Source organism: Nematolebias whitei, chromosome 10, assembly GCF_014905685.2.
Source record: "Nematolebias whitei isolate Nwh7 chromosome 10, NemWhi1, whole genome shotgun sequence".
NCBI lineage: Eukaryota > Metazoa > Chordata > Actinopteri > Cyprinodontiformes > Rivulidae > Nematolebias > Nematolebias whitei.
Genome location: NC_056507.1, coordinates 44,994,518 through 45,006,937, shown reverse-complemented (window position 1 = coordinate 45,006,937; position 12,420 = coordinate 44,994,518). Strand labels below are relative to the sequence as shown.

Genomic DNA, 12,420 nt, shown 5'->3' with positions numbered 1-12,420 from the left:
GATCGGTAAATTGAGAGCTTTGCCTTTTGACTCAGCTCTCTCTTCACCACGACAGACCTGTACAGCGCCTGCTTCACTGCAGATGCTGCACCTATCCGCCTATCGATCTCACGTTCCATTTTTCCCTCATTCGTGAACAAGACCCTAAGATACTTGAACTCCTCCACTTGGGGTAGGACCTCCTCCCTGACCCGGAGAGGGCACTCTACCCTTTTCCGGCTCAAGACCATGGACTCGGATTTGGAAGAACTGATCCTCATCCTGGCCGCGTCACACTTGGCTGCGAACCGCTCCAGCGAAAGCTGTAGATCACGATCTGATGAAGCCAATAGGACCACATCATCTGCAAAAAGTAGAGACACAATCCTAAGGCCACCAAAATGGATCCCCTCAACACCTTGGCTGCGCATAGAAATTCTGTCCATAAAAGTTATGAACAGAATCGGTGACAAAGGGCAACCTTGGAGGAGTCCAACTCTCACTGGGAACAAGCCCGACTTACTGCCTGACATCGGTCAGGCAGGGTCCTAACAGCCCATATCAAAGGGCCCGGTATCCCATACTCCCAGAGTACCCCTCACAGGGTTCCCACAGAGTTCCCACAGAGTTCCCCGAGGGACGCAGTCGAACGCCTTCTCCAAGTCCACAAAGCACATATAGACCAGTTGGGCAAACTCCAACGCACCCTCCAGGACCCTGCTGAGAGTGTAGAGCTGGTCCAGTGTTCCACGGCCAGGACGAAAACCGCACTGCTCCTCCTGAATCTGAGGTTCGACTATCCGACGGACCCTCCTCTCCAGATCCCCCGAATAGACCTTACCAGGGAGGCTTAAGAGCGTGATTCCCCTGTAGTTGGAACACACTCTACGGTCCCCTTTTTTGAATAGGGGGACCACCACCCCAGTCTGCCAATCCAGGGGAACTTCCCTCGATGTCCACGCAATATTGCAGAGTCGCGTAAGCCAACACAACTCTACAACATCCAGAGCCTTAAGGAACTCCAGGAGAATCTCATCCACCACTGCGGCCCTGCCACCGAGGAGCTTTTTAACTACCTCAGTGACCTCGGCAATAGAGATTGGCGGGCCCGACCCAGAGTCCCCAGGCTCCTCTTCCTCAGTGGAAGACGTGCCGGTGGGATAGAGGAGGTCTTCAAAATATTCTGCCCACCGACCCACAACATCCCGAGTTGAGGTCAGCAGCACACCACTCCCACTATAAACAGTGTTGGTGGCGTACCGCTTTCCCCCCCTGAGACGCCGGATGGTGGACCAGAATCTCCTCGAAGCCGGGCGGAAGTCATTCTCCATGGCCTTTCCGAACTCCTCCCATGCCCGAGTTTTTGCCTCAGCGACCACCCAAGCTGCATGTCGCTTGGACTGCCGGTACCCATCAGCTGCTTCTGGGGTCCCACAGGCCAAAAAGGCCCAATAGGACTCCTTCTTCAGCCTGACAGCATACCTCACCGACGGTGTCCACCACCGGGTTCGAGGGTTGCCACCACGACAGGCACTGACAACCTTGCGGCCGCAGCTCCGGTAAGCCACCTCAACAATAGAGGCATGGAACATGGCCCACTCAGACTCATTGTCTCCCACCTCCCCCGGAACATGTTCGAAGTTCTCCCAGAGATGGGAGTTAAAACTCAGTTTCATAGGAGACTCTGCCAGACGTTCCCAGCAAACCCTCACAATATATTTGCGTTTGCTCGGTCTGACCGACATCCTCCCCCACCATCGGAGCCAACTTACCACCAGGTAGTGATCAGTGGACAGCTCCACCCCTCTCTTCACCTGAGTGTCCAAGACATGTGGCCGCAGATCAGATGAGACAATGACAAAGTCGATCATCGAACTGCGGCCTAGGGTGGCCTGGTGTCAAGAGCACATATGGACACCCTTATGCTTGAACATGGTGTTTGTTATTGACAATCCATGACGAGCACTGAAGTCCAACAACAGAACACCACTCGGGTTCAGATCGGGGGGCCGTTCCTCCCAACCACACCCCTCCAGGTCTCACTGTCATTGCCCACATGAGCATTGAAGTCCCCCAGCAGAACAAGGGAGACCCCAGGAGGTGCACTTTCCAGTTCCCCCTCCAAGGACTCCAAAAAGGGTGGATAATCTGAACTGCTGTTTGGTACATGAGCACAAACGACAGTCAGAACCCGTCCCACCACATGTAGGCGGAGGGAGGCCACCCTCTCATTCAGTGGGGTGAACCCCAACACACAGGCACCAAGTTGGGGTGCAATAAGTATGCCCACTCCTGCTCGGCGCCTTTCACCAGGGTCAACTCCAGAGTGGAAGAGTGTCCAGCCCCTCTCAAGGAAACTGGTTCCAGAGCCATGCGTAGAGGTGAGTCCGACTATTTCTAGCTGGAACCTTTCAGCCTCACACACTAGCTCAGGCTCCTTCCCCACCAGTGAGGTGACAATCCACGTCCCAATAGCCAGCTTCTGTAGCCAAGGATCAGACCGCCAGGGTCCCTGCCCTCGGCCACCACCCATCCCACATTGCACCCGACCCCTTTGACCCCTCCCACAGGTGGTGAGCCCATGGGAAGGGGGACCCACGTCTCTTCTTTGGGCTGTGCCCAGCCGAGCTCCATAGGTAAAAGCCCGGGCACCAGGCGCTTGCCCACGTGCCCCACCTCCTGGCCTGGCTCCAGAGTGGGGCCCTGGTGACCCACGTCCGGGCGAGGGAACATTAAGTCCATTTGTTTTTCTCATCATCGTGGTCTTTGGGCTGCACTTTGTCTGGTCCCTCACCTAGGACATGTCTGCCTTGGGTGACCCTACTAGGGGCATAAAGCCCCTGACAGCATAGCTCCTAGGATCATTGGGACACTCAAACCCCTCCACCATGGTAAGGTGGCAGCCCAGGGAGGGGATCAAACTAAACATCAACAATAATAATAAACAAGCAATAATAATGAGTCAATCAAGGCTTAATTCTCTTATCTAAGGCTAAATTGACTCTTTGAGCAGGAATTATTTCAGTTTTATATGCGCATGAGTTTAGACAAAGTTTGACTATTTTAATAAATAGTTTAGTTTGGATTTTGGTTGAAAGAAGTTATTTAATCTGATCAGATAGTCATTTATTGTCACTGCAAGCCAGGAAATGATTTACCAAGTTGCATCAGCTTAAAATAGCATAACCAGACCAAGATGCTTGTGAAGATTCTCAGTCATCCAGGACATGGTAAATTCAAAAAAAGTTCAATACAAAAACAACTGGACTTTATTTGTAACAGAAGATGTTTCGCTCCTCATCCGAGGAGCTTTCTCAATTCAATGAGCAGTAAGTGAGAGATTCAGGTTATAAGGCTGAGTGAGATAAGGCACACACACATATGTCTGACAAGTCAGACCTCAACATCTTAACAGTAGGGGTTTCTTAAGGTCTTTTTTTACTCTAATTCACAGATGAGACCCCTCTGTTCCCATCACGTGTGAAAACCGACAGGGAATTTGTCTTAAAGTTGCATTAAAGGTTTTTGAAAGTGGAAATCTGAGGCCTCTTCCTCTGTTAAGAGATGCTTTTTCGGATGAGGAGCGAAACGTCTTCTGTTACAAATAATGTCCAGTCGTTTTTGTATTGAACATTTTTTGAATTAACCAGACCAAGAGTTGCATCATTGTCACCAGGTTTTGCTCCTTACCGCATCAGTGTTGATGGCACATGGTTCTCTGGTGGATCAGACCAGAGACATCATGAGGAGGACTTGCCGGGAACTGCCCAAGGTAACTGACCGTCACTGTGACAGCTTCAGGGGTCTGTGAAGGCAACAGCTGATGAGAAGGTGCACCGTCCATCGCAACCTTCAGTCGAGAACGTGAGACTTGCAGTGAAAAAAGGCTTCATCTTCTGCAGTTATCTAAACTTCTAACAATTGTAATTTGAGCGACATGTTTATCTGCTCAGGAGTTGAACGAGTGGACCTTGGCACTATGACCAGGATCGGGTCCAAAGACGAACTGTCTTCCGGTTCGGGGCCGGAGATGAACTGCTGAGTTCGGGGGTCCAAGGCGAACTGCTTTTTGCACAAAGCAACTTTGTGCAAAAAAACAGCTCTGAGAAAATTGTTTTGACTAACTAGGGAACAGTGTGGCTCCCCTCTGAAGAAAACAGCTTCCAGCTCAAAGAACTTTTTCACAGGTGTCTCTGAAGGAATAATCACTTTCTGCAAAACAGAACAGAGAAATGTGTTATTCACATTCTAATATTTCACACGATTCCTGATGCATGCTCAATAATCCAGGTAGAAAAATCTAAAAAAGTTCAGTCTGGTCCTCTGGACATTTAAAAAACAAACAAACAAACAAAAAAACAACAACAACAAAAAAGTAGAAACATTTCGTCTTCCATCCGAAATACTTCTTCAGTCAGAGGTGCTATATTCAGCTCAGTCTTATAAATGTGAGAGTAGCTCTGCTGCAGCTCCCAAGATGGCCGCTAACAACCTACACCTGGCGGTCATCTCCCTGATGAGCATCGACTCCTATTTAAGGCTGCAGTCAAGACTACTCGATGCTGGAGCATTGATTCCCTCTCGGTACTAGTGTTCTCAGCCTTTTATGTTCTGAAGTATTTTTGATACTGACCACAGTTACTCGTTTTGGCCGAGCCATTCCAGTCCTGATCTCTCGGCTTCCTGTCTGGTCTCATGAAACCCGGGCCTGTGGATCTTTGGCGTCTGAACTCTGTTGCGGGGACTCATGCATCTTGGGGCTCCTGAACTCACTCCAGTACCAAGGAAGCTGTAAGACAGAAACAGCAATATCAAATCCTATTCTCCTGTGTCACTTACCTGCTCCCGACCTGAGAAACTATTTCCCCTCTTCCAGGAGTTCCAGTTCCAGGGTCCTGTACATATTGTATATATTTCCCTAAACCACTGTAAATAAACATCACTTTTTGTAGCCAGAGTCTTGTGTCGTTCTGGGTCTCTTTACAACTGGGTTGCCCGCTCTTACAACAGAAATGCTCCAGCCAGACCAAACCCAGAACGAGACTCGGAACAACCAAGCCACGTCCTCGTCGCAAACGGAGCGAGTTAACCAGCTTGAGAAGATCCTCTCACAAATGATCCAGCAACAACAGCAAACTCAAGCTAATCTACAGGAGCTGGGGGGTATGGTTTATTCAATTAAACAGACTCTCTCTCCTTCTCCTCCTATAGTCGCAGCAGAAACCCCTCAGAACAGTCACACGTGCCCATGCTCGGCGAGACACTCATCGGAGCCACAATTACTGGTAAAACCGTCTGAACTTTTTTCCGGTGACCCAGAACAATGTGACGGCTTTCTCCTCCAATGTGAGCTCGCATTCAGCGGAGCCCCCAGGTTCTACTCCTCAGAAAACGCTAAGATCACCTACTTTACGAGCCAGTTAAAGGGTTACGCACTCCGGTGGGCAACTTCTTTTCTCCGACAGCATGATTTAAAAGTTATTACATTTAGTAGTGTACTTACCAAGTTTTGCAGGATATTCGACAGACCATTATCGGGTCCCAACGCAGAGAAACGTCTCCTGGGCTTACGTCAGGGCCAGCGACCAGTAGCCGAACACGCCCTCGAGTTCCGCATCCTCGCCGCACAAACCGGATGGAACGAGAGGGCACTACAGGGAACTTTCCTAAATGCGTTATCGGATCCGTTAAAGGACCAGATCGCCGCTAGGGATGAGCCGTCCAACTTTGACGCTCTCATTAATCTGGCCATTTCTATCGATGAGCGTTTCCGCGAGCGGCAGCGGGAACGGGACTACAACTCCCAACGTACCACCACTTCCGGTTTAGGTCCGTCACTCAGTATTGTCCGTGGTAAAGAGTCACCTTCGTTTTTCAAAACCCCGAGTCATTCTACCCACGCGTCACCCCCTTCACTCACTTTACCTGAGTCAGAGCCCATGCAGGTGGGACGCACCTATCTTGCTCCCGACGTTAGACGAAAATGCAGAGAACAAGGGTTATGTTTTTATTGTGGCCAAGATAGGCATCTTATTGCCGCCTGTCCGTTTCGGGGAAACGAGAACGCCCACCAATAAAGAGGGAGATATTGGTGGGGACTTCTTCGCTCTCCCCATTAAGTAGATTGACCATTTCCACGGTCATTCAGTGTAATCACAACTGCTTCCCCGTTTATGCACTCATAGACTCCGGCGCTGAACAGAATTTAATTAGTCACAGTCTGGTATCCGAATTGTCACTACCCACTGTAAAAATACCCACCGTTGCCATCGCAGGAATCACAGGTGATACACTATCCCAGGTCCAACACCGCACCACTGACTTACACTTAATTACATCCGGCAATCACCACGAACACGTCAGTTTCTTTGTTTTCGATTCACCCCATGACCAAGTAATCTTAGGATACCCCTGGTTAAAACTCCACAACCCTCACATTAATTGGGAGCTTGGCAGAATAGAGAAATGGAGCGGAAGGTGTCTAAAACACTGTCTCCGCTCTGGAATCTCTAATGCAACCAAACAAAACACCAATATAGAACAAATTGATTTAACTTCCATTCCGTCTGAGTATCACAATATCTCTCCTGTTTTTAGTAAACAGAGAGCCTTGTCCTTGCCGCCACACTGACCTTACGACTGTGCTATAGATCTTTTTCCGGGGGCTCCCTTACCAGCTAGTCGTCTGTTCAACCTCTCCGGTCCAGAGAGAGACTCCATGAAGGAGTACATTGAGGAGTCACTTGACTCCGGTATTATTCGTCCATCCATCTCCCCGGTGGGGGCTGGATTTTTCTTTGTAGCCAAAAAAGATAAGACCCTACGTCCGTGCATCGATTACCGGGGTTTAAATAACATTACGGTCAAAAACAAATATCCTCTTCCGCTTATTGACTCCATACATGAACAATTACAATCAGCCACCATTTTTACTAAGTTAGATTTGCGTAACGCCTATCATTTGGTTCATATTAAGGAGGGCGACGAATGGAAGACGGCCTTCCGGACCCCTTTGGGTCATTTTGAATATTTAGTCATGCCGTTTGGGCTCACTAACGCTCCTGCAGTCTTCCAGGCATTAGTCAATGACGTACTCAGAGACTTTTTAGGGGAGTTCGTTTTTGTATATCTTGATGATATCTTAATCTACTCTCATGACAAGGAGGAACACATCAAGAGGGTCAGAACAGTTCTTCAGCGGCTATATGAGAACCAATTATTTGTCAAAGGCGAGAACTGTGAGTTTCATACTTCATCTGTTTCCTTTCTGGGGTTTATATTCGGGGAAGGACATTATCGTACCGATCCGGAGAAAATCAAAGCAGTAGTAGAATGGCCCGTTCCTGAGACCCGTAAACAGCTTCAACGCTTTCTTGGTTTTGCAAACTTCTACAGACGTTTCATTAGAGACTATAGCTGTATTGCCACACCACTCTCCCAACTTACCTTAGTTAACAGAACGTTCAAATGGACTACAGAAGCAGACATGCCTTCAACAAATTGAAACAACTTTTCTCAACCTCACCCATCCTCTGCCATCCTGACCCTGAACGTCAGTTCATCCTGGAGGTGGACGTCTCCGACACTGGGGTAGGTGCCGTTCTTTCTCAGAGATCCCCCAGAGACAATAAGGTACACCCCTGTGCCTTCTTTTCTCGGCGTTTGTCCCAAGCCGAGCATAATTACGATGTGGGAAATCGTGAATTACTAGCCGTCAAACTGGCTTTAGAAGAGTGGCGTCATTGGTTGGAGGGTACTGAGATCCCCTTCCTCATATGGACCGACCACAAAAACCTGACCTATCTTAGGGACGCTAAAAGATTAACCCCCAGACAGGCACGGTGGTCCCTGTTCTTTAATCGTTTCCATTATATTTTGACTTATAGGCCTGGTTCTAAGAATGTCAAGCCGGATGCCCTGTCCCAACAATTCTCTCCCCCAGATGGTCCTGAACTCGAGGAACATATCGTCCCCTCAACGTGCATCGTGGGAGCTCTCACATGGCCCATTGAGCAGGAGGTCCGCGATGCCCACAAGGAGGAGCCCGACCCTGGCCTGGGACCCCCCGGAACCCTGTTCGTCCCCTCTGTCATGAGGGCTAAGGTACTGGAGTGGGTTCACACTAACAAACTTTCTTGTCACCCAGGAGTTACCTGCATGTTGTCCCTAACAAAGTCCCACTTCTGGTGGCCGACATTGACCCAGGACGTTAAGGACTTTGTTGCTGCCTGTGCTACTTGCGCCCGCAATAAAACAGGAAATCAACCCCCGGCCGGACTCCTACAACACTACCCTCACCCAGCCGCCCTTGGTCCCACATATCGGTGGACTTTGTCACTGGACTTCCCCCGTCCGAAGGTAACACGGTCATCTTGACTGTCATTGACCGATTCTCTAAATCGGCTCACTTCATTCCCTTGGTCAAGTTACCTTCTGCTCTCGAGACTGTACAATTATTAATCCAGCATGTTTTTCGAATCCACGGTATCCCCTCCGACATTGTTTCTGACCATGGACCACAGTTTATTTCCCAGGTCTGGCGTTCAATTTGTAAAACCCTAGGGGCATCTGCAAGTCTGACTTCAGGTTACCACCCACAGTCTAACGGCCAGGCTGAGAGGTATAACCAGGAACTTGAGAACACCCTTCGTTGTGTCGTGGAGAACAATCCCTCAGCCTGGCCTCAACATCTGGTGTGGGTGGAGTATGCCCACAACGCCCACAGATCCACAGCCACAGGTATGTCACCGTTCGAAGCCTCTCTGGGATACCTGCCTCCCTTGTTTCCTAGTCTTGAGACGGACATCACGGTGCCGTCTGTCCAGCACCACTTCCGTCGATGTCGACGCGTTTGGCTGCAAACGAGAGCAGCCCTTCTACACACCGCAGCTCAGAACAAGAGGTACGCCGACCGACACCGCTCCTCTGCCCCGTCTTACCAGGTGGGCCAAAAGGTTTGGCTTTTGACAAGAGACATTCAACTGAAGGACATTCCCAGAAAGATGGCTCCACGTTTCTTTGGCCCATTCACCATCACAAAAATAATCAACCCCACAGCAGTCCGCCTTCAACTCCCCAGCTCAATGAGGATCCACCCCACATTTCACGTCTCTCAGGTGAAGCCGGTCTCCGAGAGTCCTCTGTGCCCGCCTACCGACCTCCCTCCACCCGCCCGACTGATCGACAACCATCCCGCCTTCACGGTTCGCACCATTTTGGACGTCAGATATTGAGGCAGGGGTTTCCAGTATCTTGGGGACTGGGAGGGATACGGTCCGAGGAGAGATCCTGGATTCCCCGCTTGTTCATTTTGGACCCAAGTCTGATCACCACGTTCTTCAGAGCACATCCCGAAAAGCGCCTCAGGTCGCCTGGAGGCGATTCTTGAGGGGGGGTTAATGTGAGAGTAGCTCTGCTGCAGCTCCCAAGATGGCCGCTAACGACCTACACCTGGCGGTCATCTCCCTGATGAGCATCGACTCCTATTTAAGGCTGCAGTCAAGACTACTCGATGCTGGAGCATTGATTCCCTCTCGGTACTAGTGCTCTCAGCCTTTTATGTTCTGAAGTATTTTTGATACTGACCTTGTGCTTCCTATGCCAGCAGTTACTCGTTTTGGCCAAGCCATTCCAGTCCTGATCTCTCGGCTTCCTCTCATGAAACCCGGGCCTGTGGATCTTTGGCATCTGAACTCTGTTGTGGGGACTCATGCATCTTGGGGCTCCTGAACTCACTCCAGTACCAAGGAAGCTGTAAGACAGAAACAGCAATATCAAATCCTATTCTCCTGTGTCACTTACCTGCTCCAGACCTGAGAAACTATTTCCCCTCTTCCAGGAGTTCCAGTTCCAGGGTCCTGTACATATTGTATATATTTCCCTAAACATCACTTTTTGTAGCCAGAGTCTTGTGTCATTCTGGTTCTCGTTACAACTGGGTTGCCCGCTCTTACAACAATAAATAGAACCTTCTCAGAGTGGATCAACCAGTTTGCTGCTGACAACCAAAACCAGCTGCTCACATGATTAAGGAGGACCATCAGCCTAATGATGGATCGTTAGCACCCTGATGGCTGTTTACTATTCACAGGAGGCTGAGTGAACTAGCAATAACAACACTGTAAGAGGGGGACAGTTGAACACGGAGGCCTCTAACCCTGTTTAATGATGGATGGTTTCTTTTCTCAAAGATGGCCTCCTTTACTCCTCTCACAAACCATCATTCCTCTCTATCCAGGATGTGAGCATCTTCATCCCTGAAGGAGTGGCCGCTGACCTGGAGATGATTGCTTTAGCAGTTCACACCTCCCTCAGCCATCTGGAGAAGGCTAATACCTATGTGAAAATGCTCTTCATTGACTACAGCTCAGCATTCAACACCATAATCCCCTTTAAACTGGTCTCCAAGCTCACTACATTGGGCCTGGAGAAGTCCATCTGCTGCTAGATACTGAACTTCCTCACCAATAGACCATAGGCAGTGAGAATTGGCTGTCACTTCTCCTCCACACTAGTCCTCAGCACCGGCACACCTCAGGGCTGTGTTCTCAGTCAACTCCTATACTCACTATTTACACATGACTGTAATTAGGCTGTGTAGAAGGTGACTCACCCAGATTTGTTAACGACCTCCATCTGTGAGCCACACCCTTATCTCACCCCGTGACTCGCCCAATCTAGCAGCCGGAGTTGGATCGTCATCCATAGGGGAACGCACATTCACCTTAATTGTAGAATGGCAATTCTTACTGATTTGGTTCTTTATAGAATCCAAGAATAGGATTCCAGGATGTTATCTTAATACTCACAGCTGATTAACTATTAAACACTTCTCTAAATTGTTAGAATTGAACCAAGCTTCTTAAATACATGTACACGAGGTGGTGAAATGATAGTCCAGATTTTTACATTTTATGCTTTTCTTTAATTAATAATTTGTAAGGGAACAGAGTTAATGCACAATCCAAAAATGATTACATTTGGTTATTTAGTGGAATCAGTAATAAAGAGTCCATACATTGCTTGGGGGAGGTTCTTGTTAATTGGTTTTGATGTCCGAAGGATTGGAAGTCCAACTAATGCGATGATTTCCTTGCTCCGATGAACTGTGATAGGGAGTTAGGAGTCCATAAAGCTCTTATGAGCTAATGGAGGAAAGCCTTCCTCTCATCTAAATGGGTGACGCCCAGAGTCCCAGCATGTTGAAACCCCAAAGAACTTTAAAACTCCCTGGTCAACTTACAAGAAATCCCTCCAAACTGTTATTTGTCTTTGTAAAACCTGTTCCACTGTTTGGCATTCATGAACAGAGGACCAAAAACATTAATTAAATTAATCTGATTCCCATAATGGTTGGTTTGAGCTGTCGCTATTATTTTGTATAAAATTTGTAAAGGAACGGAAAATTAGAGCATCCCTTACCGTATTTCTCAGTCTCCTTTGTCTGAAGAAATCTTTGGTTAAAGGCAAGTGAAATCCCCTTCCAGATCCCTGGGAAAGTGTGCCCCATGCCCAAAAAGCTGTCTTGATTTTGAAGAAGATTTTGGTTTGGCTTTAATCCGGGCTGAAACAAAAAGAATGCTCCTATCTTGACTGAAAAGGAGTCTTTTTCGAATTGTCCAAATCTTCTCCAGCAGCTAAGAGCAGTTTCAATACCGTCCTTTGTCCCTCCAGCTCCCAGAACTATTCAACCTAGAACAGTGAGAAAGAGCTGTATTTAAAGCACAACCCAGACAAGTCCAAACCAGCCCAGACGAGTCTAAACTTGTTCCAGCCTGGTCTTGCCTCTTCGGGTGTAGCCCTCTGCTGTAAGCCTATGATTGGTTATTCTGGCTGTCATATTTACTAACTTTTGGGAACATTTGGTCCTAACAGACATATGTATGGAGGGTGTTTCTTTACTAACTTCTGGAGCATTCCGTTCTAAGCGTCACCGCCCTGTTTTTACCCAGGACAGAGTCACTACTGTTCATCTGTTAGGAATCACTCTATTCATTTCAGTCAAACACAGTTAATATTCAACTTAATCATAAGTTTTTTGATCACATACAAACACTTTTTCTATTAGTTATTCATTTTAAAATCATTATATGATTTTCAAACATGGAAACACGTTCATTTTAAAATCATTATGATTTTTAAACATTTAAACACGTTCTTTTACATCTGCCTCTTCAGCACTTTTCTTTTCTGAGAAAAACCCACAGCTTAGCTCTATTCTCAGATACACAGCACACAGAGAGAACATCTGTAAATGATTACGCCAGATAGATTAAGCACCCAGACACACACATACAAGCCTGTAGCTCAGAGAGATCGAGGTTGTAACCTACACTTTTCAGGGCTGTAACACTGATTTCACCTTAGCTAAAAATCACACACACACACACACACGTATATATATATATATATATATATATATATATATATATATATATATAT

The 12,420-nt window shown here is 47.9% G+C and overlaps 1 protein-coding gene across 1 annotated transcript in view; it reads left to right on the top strand.

Moving 5' to 3' along the window:
- Positions 1-3,682: 3,682 nt before the first annotated feature.
- LOC119416523 (forkhead box protein P1-like) overlaps positions 3,683-12,420 on the top strand; it is a 160,886-nt gene continuing 152,148 nt past the window's right edge. The window contains 5 exon segments of the mRNA XM_037683753.1: positions 3,683-3,751; positions 5,556-5,787; positions 6,657-6,731; positions 7,922-8,082; positions 9,096-9,200. Coding sequence (XP_037539681.1) covers positions 3,683-3,751; positions 5,556-5,787; positions 6,657-6,731; positions 7,922-8,082; positions 9,096-9,200 — 642 coding nt within the window.